The sequence below is a fragment of the Herpailurus yagouaroundi genome, unplaced genomic scaffold, assembly GCF_014898765.1.
Source record: "Herpailurus yagouaroundi ecotype Mexico unplaced genomic scaffold, PumYag 182, whole genome shotgun sequence".
Classification (NCBI taxonomy): domain Eukaryota; kingdom Metazoa; phylum Chordata; class Mammalia; order Carnivora; family Felidae; genus Herpailurus; species Herpailurus yagouaroundi.
Window position 1 is genome coordinate 58,555,354 of NW_024412413.1, and position 12,745 is coordinate 58,568,098.

General features: G+C 49.5%; 1 protein-coding gene across 4 annotated transcripts in view; it reads right to left on the reverse strand.

The window, feature by feature from the left end:
* Window positions 1-3,343: 3,343 nt before the first annotated feature.
* Window positions 3,344-12,745, reverse strand: part of OS9 (OS9 endoplasmic reticulum lectin) — a 30,347-nt gene continuing 20,945 nt past the window's right edge. Inside the window, exons 6-15 of one of the 4 annotated variants that reach the window (XM_040491586.1) lie at window positions 8,337-8,547; window positions 8,115-8,216; window positions 7,800-7,900; window positions 7,570-7,621; window positions 6,793-6,881; window positions 6,288-6,566; window positions 5,817-6,006; window positions 4,708-4,872; window positions 4,430-4,542; window positions 3,344-4,121 (exon numbers count right to left, since the gene is read on the reverse strand). In XM_040491586.1, coding sequence (XP_040347520.1) covers window positions 3,996-4,121; window positions 4,430-4,542; window positions 4,708-4,872; window positions 5,817-6,006; window positions 6,288-6,566; window positions 6,793-6,881; window positions 7,570-7,621; window positions 7,800-7,900; window positions 8,115-8,216; window positions 8,337-8,547 — 1,428 coding nt within the window. In that variant the 3' untranslated portion in view covers window positions 3,344-3,995. Of the gene's footprint in view, window positions 4,122-4,429; window positions 4,543-4,707; window positions 4,873-5,816; window positions 6,007-6,287; window positions 6,567-6,792; window positions 6,882-7,569; window positions 7,622-7,799; window positions 7,901-8,114; window positions 8,220-8,336; window positions 8,548-12,745 lie in introns of all 4 variants that reach the window. The other 3 variants (XM_040491585.1, XM_040491588.1, XM_040491587.1) reach the window with 3 other exon arrangements.

The following is a 12,745-nucleotide window of genomic DNA, read 5'->3' on the forward strand; positions in this document are numbered from 1 at the left end:
GCAGAAAAGTCAATGACTCCCAAGATGACCCTGTTTCTGGGAAGGAGCTGCCGTGGGGAACTTAGGGGACTCTGAGGACAGAGGAGAGGCTGCTTGGAGAGGCGAACAGAGGGGGTAGCTTTGGTTGAGAGCAGGAACCTTGGAGTCAGATCTGAATTTGAAACCAGGCCCTCCACTTCAAGGCTGGGTGGCCTTGAGCGGGTTACCTTGGTGGCATCTGTTTATTTGTAACCTGAACAATATCTGTTGAGAAGGACCTGGTAAGGACTCCAGCACTGGCCGGGGAGGACCACCCTAGGTACCCGATACCAGAGGTAGAGCTCATTATAGTAAGGACCTGGGGACAGAGGTAGAAAGTCTGTCTCCCAGCCGAAGTCCGCGGTGTCTGCAGACTCCATGCCCAGCTGCTGTGGACATCTGCCCACCTCCATGTCATCTACAGGGCCACTGAGGCCCCAGCAGACTGAGGCCAGTGCTGCCCCAACAGCTGCAGTTCTTCTGGTTCAGCGTGTAGCCAATCCTGTTTGTCACACGCAGCAGAAAGCATTTGCCCTGATAGAAGGACTAGGTGGAGTGGTGTTGGGCCAGCAGCCAGCGCAGGTTGGGCACAGCCACCGCACGTTGTCATTCAGTCAGTGGCCCCGCGTCTTCTGGTAGAGGCCCCTTCCCCTCAGTCCCACGACGACGACGTACAGCTACAGGTGTGCCACGAAGCTAACAAGGTGTGGCTGCAGCGGCAGGTCCAGGTCCCTTTCACGTGGAGGCCCTGATTCTCCAGGATTCTAGGCCGAGCGATCACCCAGCACAGCAGCCTGACACAGGAAAGGTGAATGCAGGGTCGCAGGGGCAGTGACAGGTGCAGATGCAGGGGCATAGTTTGGGAAGGCAAAACGAAAGGAAGAGGGGCAAGTAGCAAAAGAGACTCAAACAGGAACGCCTGGCCCGTCTGTCTTTTGGCTCAGAGACCCTGGACTCCCGCGCTCCATTTCCACTTTATTTCTTAGTGGCAAAAACTCACTCCCTTCCTCAGAAGCTCAGTGTGAGAGAGTGTGAATGAGGAGGAAGTAAGGACCCTGGAGAGCATGAAATCACCACAGGGAACCATGGGCCGGTGGGAAGTTCATTTCCAGCCTGTGGCAGAAGGTGGTCAAGGTGTCAGCAACTCCCCGCAGCAAATCCCAACACTAAGTAATCCACTGAATTCTTTTTATCATGGGCTGCATCTTTGGCCTTGTGGGAAATATAAAGGGTGTAGTGGATGGAATGACAAAAATGTCAAGCCCTCCAGGCTGTGCAGAATAGGATTCTAGAAGGAGACTCCCCGGGGTGTTGGGGGGTTGAAGGGGAGCTGCTGCCCTTTTACATCCATGCCACCTTCCTGGCTCACCTTGGGTATCCTCACCTGGATTCCTGCTGTCCCTCCCCATCCCCTCCTGGTTGCTATCTGCCACACATCCCACTCGCCTCCTTTTGGTTGCCTTAGCACAGTTGGGGCAGGCCGACTTTCTCCATGGGAGTTTCACCAAAAGCCAAAGGAAAGCAAAAACGAATTTGCTGTTGAAGGTACAAGATGATTGAATCTAGCAATGTTTCCAGAACTCAGCTTTCTGATGATGTTGAGTCCATCCCTATCAAATCAAAGAGAACTTTCCTGCCCCGGTGTCTGCCCGCTCCCCTATTCTGAAAGATTTCCAATGGAGCTTCAGATCAGCTTTTGGGATTCCTTCTAAGGCTCTTGCCTCCAAGAACCATCTAGTCTCTTCAGAACTCAGGAGCTGGTTGAAGTTATTGAGCACTTCCTGTGGGCCAGGTGCTGTGCTAAGAGCATGACACACACACTAGATTTCATTCAATACTCAAAACCACCATCGGAGGCCAGTGCAATCATCCAGAACTTACCCGGGAGGAAGCAGCACTTGAAAAGTTAAGTAACCAAAACAAACAAATAAACAAAAACTAAAGTAGCTCGTTCAACAGCCCCACTGACAGTAAATAAAGGAGTGAGGATTGGAACCCAGAATTCTGATTACAGATGCACTTGAGGCAGGGTCTCAGGTCTTGCACAGTAAAGCATTCCTCCCCATAACAGATACAAATGGATCTGGGGAAGCAGGATTTCACAAGTCCACCTGCTTACATTTCTTTTTTAGTTTTATTTTTTTTTAACATTTATTTATTTTTGAGACAGAGAGAGACAGAGCATGAATGGGGGAGGGTCAGAGAAAGAGGGCGACACAGAATCTGAAACAGGCTCCAGGCTCTAAGCTGTCAGCACAGAGCCCGACACGGGGCTTGAACTCACGGACCGCGAGATCATGACCTGAGCCGAAGTCGGCCGCTTAACCGACTGAGCCACCCAGGCGCCCCAAAAGATTTTTTCTTTTTAATGTTTATTTTTCAGAGACAGGGAGAGACAGCATGTGAGCAGGGGAGGGGCAGAGAGAGAGAGGGAGACACAAAATCCATAGCAGGCCCAGGCTCTGAGCTGTCAACACAGAGCCTGCTGCAGGGCTCAGACTCACAAGAGATCGTGACCTGAGCTGAAGTGGGATGCTTAACCAACTGAGCCACCCAGGTGCCCTTACATTTCCATATAAAACAATTTAAGCATAACATGCAAAATAAGCACCAGTCCACATTCAGAAAGAAGAGGGTTGGTCTCAGACAACTTCCTTCAACAATCGAATCTCTTAGTTTGCACTTCTGGAGACCTGGGAGTTCAGTGCCCTCTATCTTACCTTGTGAGTGCAGTCTTTGGCAGAAAGACTATATATCTCAGAGATGTAAAGAAGGGGGGGGGGCAGTGAGGGGCCCAACATCTGTACTTGGCAACAAGGAAGAGATGGAGAGACCTACCCAGACCCACCTGCCCTTGGCATAGTAGGAAGCTGGCATGTGTGGGCAGCAATGCCCTCTTTGGGCGTGGTGAAGGGTAGAGTCTTTACTGGGAGAAATGAAGCGGTACGGCCAGGTGGGCACGGGGTGTGGGTGGTAAACACAAGCTGCAGCACACTGCTGGGAGAGAGTTCAGCAGGAGGATTCCCCTGGTGGGGGAACTCCGCGGTGTGCACTTGGCTTTGGGGTATACAGGGGGAGAAGAGAAGGAACAGAAATGGGTGAGGAAAAGTGTTGCAGTCCTTGGCGGGCCAGTGGGCTTTGTTTCTCTGTCCTGGCCTCTTCCCGCGTGCCCCAGTGCCCACTGAGGCCACCTAGGGCGTGCGGAGCACAGAATGGTTTCAGAGAGAGTGCACTCCACCCTGAGAACAGTCAGCCTCATGCCTACTAGAGCTCCCACCCCACCTCCCCCTGAGAAGAAGAAGACGGAAAAAAAAAAAAAAAAAGATTGACGGATGGTCCAGTTCTTTATTTGGAAACCTGATTGTTCAAGAACATGGTGGGTGGTTCTGTACCCCACCCTTTTCAGTGGGATTGTGTCAGAGGTGGTGGGCAACTCTCTCCCATTTCCTCAGAGACAGAGGGGGAAGCACCTCAACTCAGAAGTATGGATTATAGGGAACAGTGTGGGAAGGGAGAGGAGTGGGAAATCCCAAGCCAATCCAAGGGAAGGGGGTGACCCTGAGGAGCAGTTCGGGCAGGGGGTGGGGGGCCTGCTGAACTGCCCCACTCTTCTTGTTCTCCCTGCCCTCCTCCACGCAAGAGATCTCACCAACTCTCCAGGTAGGGAGGGGAAAGGAACCAACAAGTTAAGGGGCTGGTACCAGGGCGGGCTGGAGAAAGGAAGGGGTTGTGGGGAGGAGCCTGGGAGAGCAAACCCGGCAGGCCCAGTTGGTCTTGGGCAGGTCTGAGCAGCAGCCGTGTGCTCCTGCCACGCCCCCCCCCCCCCCGGGGGTGGGGGGGGCAGGATCGGCTGGATGCCAGGTCCGAAGCTCAGCTCTGCCGTTTAGCCTTCAGGGCCCGGGTGGCTGGTGGGGGAGAAGGCAGGGCCAGTCTAGGCAGGCCCGGGACTCCCTGGCCAGCAGACGGCAGCGGTGGTCTCAGAAATCAAACTCGTCCAGGTCTCCCGTGCCCTCCCCGCCGCGAGAGCCCCACACGCGGCGGTAATTGCTCTCCAGCTCCTTCTGCCGTTGCCGCTCTTTCTGCGCCTCCTCTGCTCCCTGCACCTGCGCGGAGGGTGTGCCTTGAGTGAGGTCGCTGCTGGGGAGCCAAGGGCGCCCTGGGCTCCGTACGATCCAAGGACACGGGCGGCTCCGGGGAAGGCAGGGACCCGGCGCCCGCGCTTCGCGAGCGGCTCCGGCCGAGCACAAACCCTCCCGGCCGCCAGAACCGCCAGCCTCGAATCACAGAAGGACAGAAGGTGGCGGCGAGGCTGGGGCTAGCCAGGGTGGCCGGAGCCGCGCTCTCAGCTCCACGGCGCGCTAGAGCAGGGCCAAAGCTTGGAGATCGGGACTGGGGGCGGGCGGCCTCTCACCAAGATATTGAAGAAAATCTCCTTGAGGTTTCTTGTGTCCTCGTCAGTCAGCCAGCGTGCGTCCTCCTCTGTCCCTTCCGCGCCGGGTCGCACGATTTTGATTTCAATTTTCCCTGGAAAGGAGCCACGTGGGCAGTGAGAGGCGAGGAAGGGTGGGAGCCTCGGTGCAGGGCCTCTGCCCCCCAGGTGCCCAGCCAGGTTTCCACCGGACCCAGCCCCTCCACCTCGGGCAGCAGGCCCTGCCAACAGCTCTTGGGCCAGCCAGCCCCAGGGCCCACCTTCCGCCGTGAGCCCCTCCCTCTCCAGCAGCTCTTTCACCAGCCCCTCGATTTGTTTCAGCTGTGGGTTTTCCCGTTTCATCTCGAGGACAGTCAGATCCTGATTGGGGCCTCCGTGTCGGAGCTTGGTGACCCGGACCCGGACTCTGTGCTCAGGATCCTCCTCTTAGAGGGGGAGACACACAGGGAGACACAAAGCAGAGCCGTGACTCCAGGTTAGGGGCTGTGGTGGTCACCTCTCCCTAAGCCACCAACGGGTTTCGGCAGTTTTCCACCTCAAACGCATACATGAACCAGGGTTCAGAATAAATTAGTGCCCCCCCCCCCCCCCCAGCCCTCAAGCCTATAAAGCTCCCTCCCCTGGCTACAGCCTCCCTCTTCCCTCCCGAACCAATAATTCTGCCTATCCCCTACAGGAAAAATGGCCGTGTTTCCTGAAGCAAAAATCAAGCCACCTGGGCCAACAAAGAAGTTTTGTTTTAAGAAGCAGGTTCAGAAACTGTGGTTTGGTACTCCACATGCTGGTACTCGAAAGACATTCCAGTGTTTATAGAGATAGTGGGATGGAAGGTTGAGAACAGAACCTTCTGTTTGGAATGTCTGATCTCACAGGACCCTGTGGAATGGACATAAGGGGGTACAGGAAGACGGAATAACTTCAAGTCTGTCCAGGCAATTGGCTTACGAATAGCTGGGCTTGCCCTATCCACACCCAACCAGTTGGGGCCTCTCGCGGTGCGAAGTCCTAACTGTTGACAGGCTGCATCCTTCACAGGTGTGTGGACTTCAGCACACAGGCTCATTCACAGTCATTCCATGAATGTCTACAGACCACCCACCATGTGCCAGGAAAGTGCCAGGCAGTGGGTGCACAGGAGCAAACCAGAAAACAAGACAGACATGCTCTTAAAGCTGCTGCCCAAGAGGATGAATAGAAGGTGGCCAGGCAAAGGGATGGAGGCAGTGAGAACAGCGTTCCAGAAAGAGGGAAGAGAGTAAGCACTCTCAGAAGGGAAAGAGCAGGATGCCCTCCAGGGTGCGTGGGCCTGGGCCGGGCGAGGGACAAAGACAATGGGCTTGACTGCCCCTCCCTGTCTGACAGCTCTTACCTGCTGGTTGGGGGGAGGGGGGAGGCTTTTTGGGGACCACCCTCCTTTTCCTGTGCTTCTTCACCAGCTCTGGACTCTGTTTTTCCTCCAGCCTTTTGATGAGTTTGTTGAGAGTGGATGTCAGGGCCAGCATTGCCCGATCACGCTCGGATTCCTTCTTCAACCCGTCTGGGTCCAGCTCCTTCTCTGTCTGGAATGCCCAAGCAGGAGTGGAGAGTCAAGGGTCTGGGGAGTGAAGGTCAGTGGTCCGTGCTCTACTGGAGAGTAATAGCTAAGTCTCATGCCTCTCTCTGCTCCCCCTTTCCTATTGTCCCCCTCCTTTTATTAAGTAAACAACTGCCAGCTGAGGGTGCCCCGTCCCAGGCCCTGCGCTGTGTGGATGCTGACCTTTGCTCCCCTACAGCCCCTCGGCCCGTCCCTCCCCACGGGAGCAGCCAGCTGCGGAAGCGTCAGGGTGAGAACTGTGCTCACCTCCTGGATGATGTTCTCCAGTTCCCGCTCCATGCCAGCCTTCACCTCTGAGCGGAGCCTGTCTCGGTCTGACGGGAGCAGTATCCCTTCCAGTTCCTTCTCAAACTCTCCCAGTAACTGCTGTTCATCCTCATCTTCGTCTTCATCCTCCTCCTCCTCCTCCTCTTCTTCTATCTCGTTCTGATGATCTGCGTCACTCTTCGCCTTCACCTCTGCTTCCTTTTGAGGGACGTCTGTGGCATCATCTGCAGGCTGCTCTTGGCCTCCATTTGGCTTCCCCTGGGTGGACGGGAATCAGGAGAAAGAGGTGGACGGTTGGGGTTTCCGCAGAGACGCAAGGGCGGCAGACCCACGGTGGCTGGAGTGTGGTAAGGGGCACTCAGGGGGAGAAAACAAAGGGAGTCCACAACCCGCTGGGCTGCCTTCAGGCCCAGGTCAGAGGCGGTTCCCTAAGTGCTCCCAGCAGGGGGGCAGTCTCTCCCCCTCCCTTGAGCCGGGCCTATACCTTTTTTGTTCCACCTTTCAGCTCCTCTATCAATCGAATCAAGTCCGCAGGACTCCGGATGACTTTGACCTGCACGTTGTTCTGAAAATCTGAGATGAAAGGGCAGGAATGGACCAGTTGTGTCCTAAATTCTATTTTGATTTCCTAAGGCGAGGAGAGGAGGGGACCAAGGAAGGACATGGTCCCTGCCTCCAGGACTACTTGTCTATAGTGAGATGGGGGACGACATAGCCACCCCCCCACCCCGAGAGCACTGGCCTACGGTGGACCCACAGTGGGGAGAGGAGGATACTAACAAGCAAAGTCACACATGCACGGCCGAGGCCCTGCTGGCAATCACTCCAGTTTTTAGGACCACAGAAGAGACTCTCGGGCCACAGGCTCCACTTCCCCAGATACTGTTCTCCCCTTTCCACAAATACAAACCATTTATTGTCCACTCTGTTCCAGGCATTCTGCCGTGAGCTACAGACTCGTTCTCATTTAACCTCACCTCAACCCTATAAGGTAGGGGTTATTACCCGCTGGTAATAGACGAGGAAACTGAGGTTAAGTGAAACCACCCAGGATTACAAAGTCAGCAAGTGGTGGAACCACTGTGTTCTGCTATCTCCCCAGAATAGAATTGTTGCCGGGAAATAGTATCACCTCCTGTAAAAATGAATTCACTGCTGGCCTGGCAGCCCAGCCTCCCCCCATCCCCCAGTGGTTAGTTCCACCCCATGCCCACCCCCAAATACATTCAAGCAGTCAAGGACACACGAAGGGCTCGCTCACCATGAGGAGGGCCCGGAGCTGGGTCTGCTGCCTCAAGATTTGGTTCCTGCTCCTGATGTGGAGACAAGGGTAGAGTCAAGTACACACGCTTGTTTATGCCTACCACACGCTGAAGGCAGTGGTTCTGGGTTTAGCCTGGCCTCCCTAGAAAGGGGTACGTCATCTCATAATGACCTCAGCTCACCCAGGGTCAGCCTTATTGGAGAAATGGTTGGGAAGCTGGCTCTCACCTCAGCCTGAGCCTCCTCCCCACCAGCGGCCTGGTCCTCTGGCTCACGAAGCATCTTCCAGAAATCTGATTCCTTACCGTCATCCTTGGTTGGACGTGCACCTGGGATACAGAGAACAGGGAGGAATCTGAAAGGAGGGGAGAAACGGAAGGGAGCAAATAGAATGGGGTACACTCCCCTCTGCTATTACTAAGGAATCAGGGCCCATAGTACTTCCCCCGCCCCTGACCCCCAACAGTCAGTATAGGATGGTAAGACTGGGGAAAGGGAAGAAATGGAGAGAAGTTTCATGGAACAGGGGCTCCAAGGTCCTACCTGCTCTCCTTGGGGGCACTGCTCCCGGCTTGGCCTCGCTCCACATTTGTGGCTCTAGGTCGTGCAGTTCCTCTATGGCTTTGTCTCCATACTGCTTTGAGTCTACTGAGAAACAGTGTGTAGGCAGGACAAGGCCACATGCCTCTGGGCTCTCAATACCGTATCTTCTGCTTATCTGTCCCCACGTCTCTCCTTCCTCTCCCTGCTCTTCTAATTACTCACCAGCTTGCCTCTGAATGTAGGCCATGTACTCCTCAGGCTGCAGAGCAGGGTGACACAGGATGGCCTGGGGAGCAGCACTGGGTGGGGGCCGGAGGAGAGGGTGGGGGCAGAGCCGAGGAGTCCGAATGGTCAGCACATAAGAGCAGGACAGGGGCTCATCCACTCGATCAATGTAGTCCCCAGAAATACCAGCACCCTCGTCACAGAGGAACTGCCAGGACAGAGAGGGTAAACAAATAATAATTACCACTAATAATTAGCTTTAGTTCTCAGAGCAGCTGCCTTTTGTTAAGCATTTACTGTGTGTCTGGTACTGTGCATACATTGGGATATGACATTTTACATACATTAGTTCGTTGAATTATCACACCAGCCTAGTGAGGGAGGGATTAGTATCTCAACTTTGTGGCTCGAGAAACTTAGGTTTGATGCAGATAAGGGACTTGGTCAGGTTGACCACTAGTAAGTGGTCAAAAATAGGAACCGAATTCAGGCAGCTTCACTGTAGGTAACCAGACAATTTTTGTTTCACGTTCTTCCTTTATATAAATACAGTATATCTATCTATCTATATCTATCTATCTATCTATGCAATTGTATATATGCTGTGTGTGTGTATATATATATATATATATATATATATATATGTGGGCATATATGTGTATATGTGTGTGTGTATATGTGTATATATACACACACATTTGACCCTTGAACAATGCAGGGGTTAGGGACACTGAGCCTCATGCAGTCAAAAATCTGCATATGACTTCTGACTCCCCAAAAACTTAACCACTAATAGTGAGAGCCACAAGAGATCACTTTTTACTGTGATATGCAATTTACCGGAGACAAATTGCTCACGCAGAGATGAGAGAAGATTCTGCAGAGACTAGAGAAGATTCGCATCATGGACTTTTAAGCAGATACAACACTTGAGCTCATCACAATAGCAACAGGAGGTGGCTACAAAATTACTACAGTAGTACAATGTTTACTACAGTTTATTTTACGCCCTTGTGATTTACCACTGCATCCTTAGGGTTGTTTACATTTCTCTCCACTGTGAATGGCGCAAAAAAAAAAAAAAAAGCAAACTAAACCCAAAGCAAGCAGAGGCAAGTTAATACAGATTAGAACAAAAGTAAGTGAAATAGAGAATAGAAAAACAATAAAGAAAAATCAATGAAACTAAAAGCTGTTTTAAAAAGATCAGTAAGGGACAAAACTTCCTCTAGACTTACCAAGAAAAGAAGACTCAAATTAGTATAATCAGGAATGAAAGAGGGGATGTTACTATTAACCTTACAGAAATAAAAAAGGATTATAAAGAAATACTATGAACACCTACATGGCAGCAAATCAGATAACTTAGATGAAATGGACAAATTTCTAGAAAGTCACCACTACCAAAACTGGCTCAAGAAGGAATAGACATTATGAATAGACTTATAACAAGTAAAGAGACTGAATTAGTAATCTAGAAACTACTCACATAGAAAAGCCTGGGCCAGATGGGTCTACTGGTGAGTTCTACCAAATATTTAAAAAACAATAAATACCAATCTTGTTCAAAATTTTCCAGGAAAAAAAAGAAAAGAAAAGAAAAGGAGGGAATATTCCCCAATGCATACTACAAAGCCAGTGTTATTACCCTGATACCAAATCTAGACAAATATATCATAAGGAAAGGAAACGATAAGCCAATATCTCTTATGAATATAGACCCAAGTCCTCAACAAAATACTAGTTAGCCAAATTTAGCAACATATAAAAAGGGTTATACACCAGACCAAGTGGATTTATCCCAGGAGTGCAAGGTTGGGCTAACACACACAAAAATCAATTAATGTAATTAATATATCCCACTAACAGAATAAGGGACAAAAACCACACGATCATCTCAATGGATACAGAAAAAGCATTTGAAAAAATGTGACTCCTCTTCATGATTAAAACATTCAACAAACTTGAAATAGAAGAGAATATCATCAACCTGATAAAAGGCATCTATTAAAAATCCACACCTAACATTACACTTAATGGTAAAAAGCTGAACGGATTCTCCCTAAGACCAGGAATAAGACAAGGTTGTTTGCTTGTGCCACTTTCACTCAACACTGGGTTGGAAGTTTCGACCAGGGAAATAAGGCAAGAAAATGAAATAAAAGGCATCTATGTTGGAAAGAAAAACGTAAGACTATCTCTATTTACAGATGGTCTTAGAGACAGAAAATCCTAAAGAATCTACTAAACTACTAGAACTAACTTACAAGCTCCATAAGGTTGCAGGATATAGGAATCAACTGTATTTCTATATACTGCAATGAACAATTCAAAAATGAATAAAGTAACAAAAAGAAAATAATCCCATTTGCAATAGTGTCAAAACAATAATTAGGAATAAATGTAGCAGCAGGGCACCTGGGTGGCTCCATCAGTTAAGTATCCGAGTCTTAATCCCAGGCAGGTTCCACACTGTCAGCGCAGAGCCCCACGTGCGGCTTGATCCCACCAACCGTGAGACCATGACCTGGACTGAAATCAAGAGTCAGATGCTTAACCAAATGAGCCACGCAGGTGCCCCAGGCGTCCAATTCTTGATTTTGGCTAAGGTCATGATATCATGGGGTTCGTGAGACTGAGCTGAGAGCGTGCAGGCTGCTTGGGATTTTCTCTCTCTGCCCCTACCCCACTCTCTCTCTCTCTCTCTTAAAAATAAATAAACTTTTAAAGAAAGAAATAAATGGGGCACCTGGGTGGCTCAGTCGGTTAAGTGTCTGACTTTGGCTCAGGTCATGATCTCACAGTTCATGAGTTCGAGCCCCATGTCGGGCTCTGCACTGACAGCTTGGAGCCTGCAGCCTGCTTCGGATTCCACGTCTCCCTTTCTCTCTGCCCCTCCCCCGCTTGCACTCTGTGTCTCTCTCTCTCTCTCAAAAATAAATAAAAACATTTAAAAATTTCATTAAAAAATTATTAAAAAAAGAAATAAAGAAAAGAAAGAAATGTAGCAAAAGAAGTGCAAAACTTGTACTCTGAAAATGAAAACATTTTTTTAATGTATTTTGTTAAGTTTATCTATTTTGAGAGAGAGGGAGAGTGAGTGCATGCAAACACAAGCAGGGAAGCAGGGGAGGGGCAGAGAGTTGAGAGAGAGAGAGAGAGAGAGAGAGAGAGAATCCCAAGCAGGCTCTGCACTGTCAGCGTGGAGCCTGGTGTGGCTCCGTGAGATCATGACCTGAGCCAAAATCAAGAGTCAGAACCTTAACTGACTGAGTCACCCAAGCACCCCGGCTATAACACATTTCTTAAAGAAGTTAAAAGTTAAAGACTGAAATAAAATGGAAAGATATACAAGCTCATAGATTTAAAAACTTAATATTGAATGTTAACATTAAGATGGCAATCCTCCCCAAACTGATCTTCACATTCAATGCAGTCCCCATCAAAATTTCAGCTGGCTTCTTTGCAGAAATTAACTGATCCTAAAATTCATATGAAAATTCAAGGGACTCCAAATAGCCAAAATAATCTTGAAAAAGAACAAAGTTGGAGAACTCACGCTGATTTTAAAACGTACTACAAAACTACAATGATGACAGTGTGATACTGACACAAAGATAGATACATAGCACAGTGAGATAGAATTTAGAGTCCAGGGGCGCCTGGTGGCTGAGTCAGTTAAGCGCCCAACTTCAGCTCAGGTCATAATCTCCCAGTTTGTGAGTTCGAGCCCCACATCGGGCTTTGTGCTGACAGCTCAGAGCCTGGAGCCTGTTTCGGATTCTCTGTCTCCCTCTCTCTCTGCCCTTTCCCCACTGAAGCGCTGTCTCTCTCCCTCTCTCTCTCTCTCAAAAATAAATAAACATTAAAAAAAATTTTTTTTTTAAATTTAGAGTCCAGAAATTAACCTTCACTTTTATCATCATTGATTTTTTTGAAAGGTTACCAAGGTAATTCATTGATGGGAATCATCTTTTCAACGAATGGTGCTGGGTCAACTGGAAATGAAGTTGAAGCCCTATCTCATACTATATACAAACAATGATAACTCAAAATGGATCAAATACCTAAATGTAAAACTATGAAAGTTTTAGGAGAAAATACAGTTATAAGTCTTCATGGCCTTAGACGAGCTAATGGTTTATTTGATATGACATCAAAGGCACAAGTAACAAAAAAACAGATAAACTAGAATTCATCAAAATTAAAAGCTTTTGTGCTGCAAAGGACACCATCAAGAATGTGAAATGACAACATGAGAATGGGAGAAAACATTTTCAAATCATGTATCTGATAAAGGATTTGTGGTTTTTGTTTGTCTGTTTTGGAAGAGAGAGAGGGCACAAGTAAGTGAGGAGCAGAGAGAGGGAGACAGAGAAACCCAGAGGGACAGAGAGAGAGGGAGA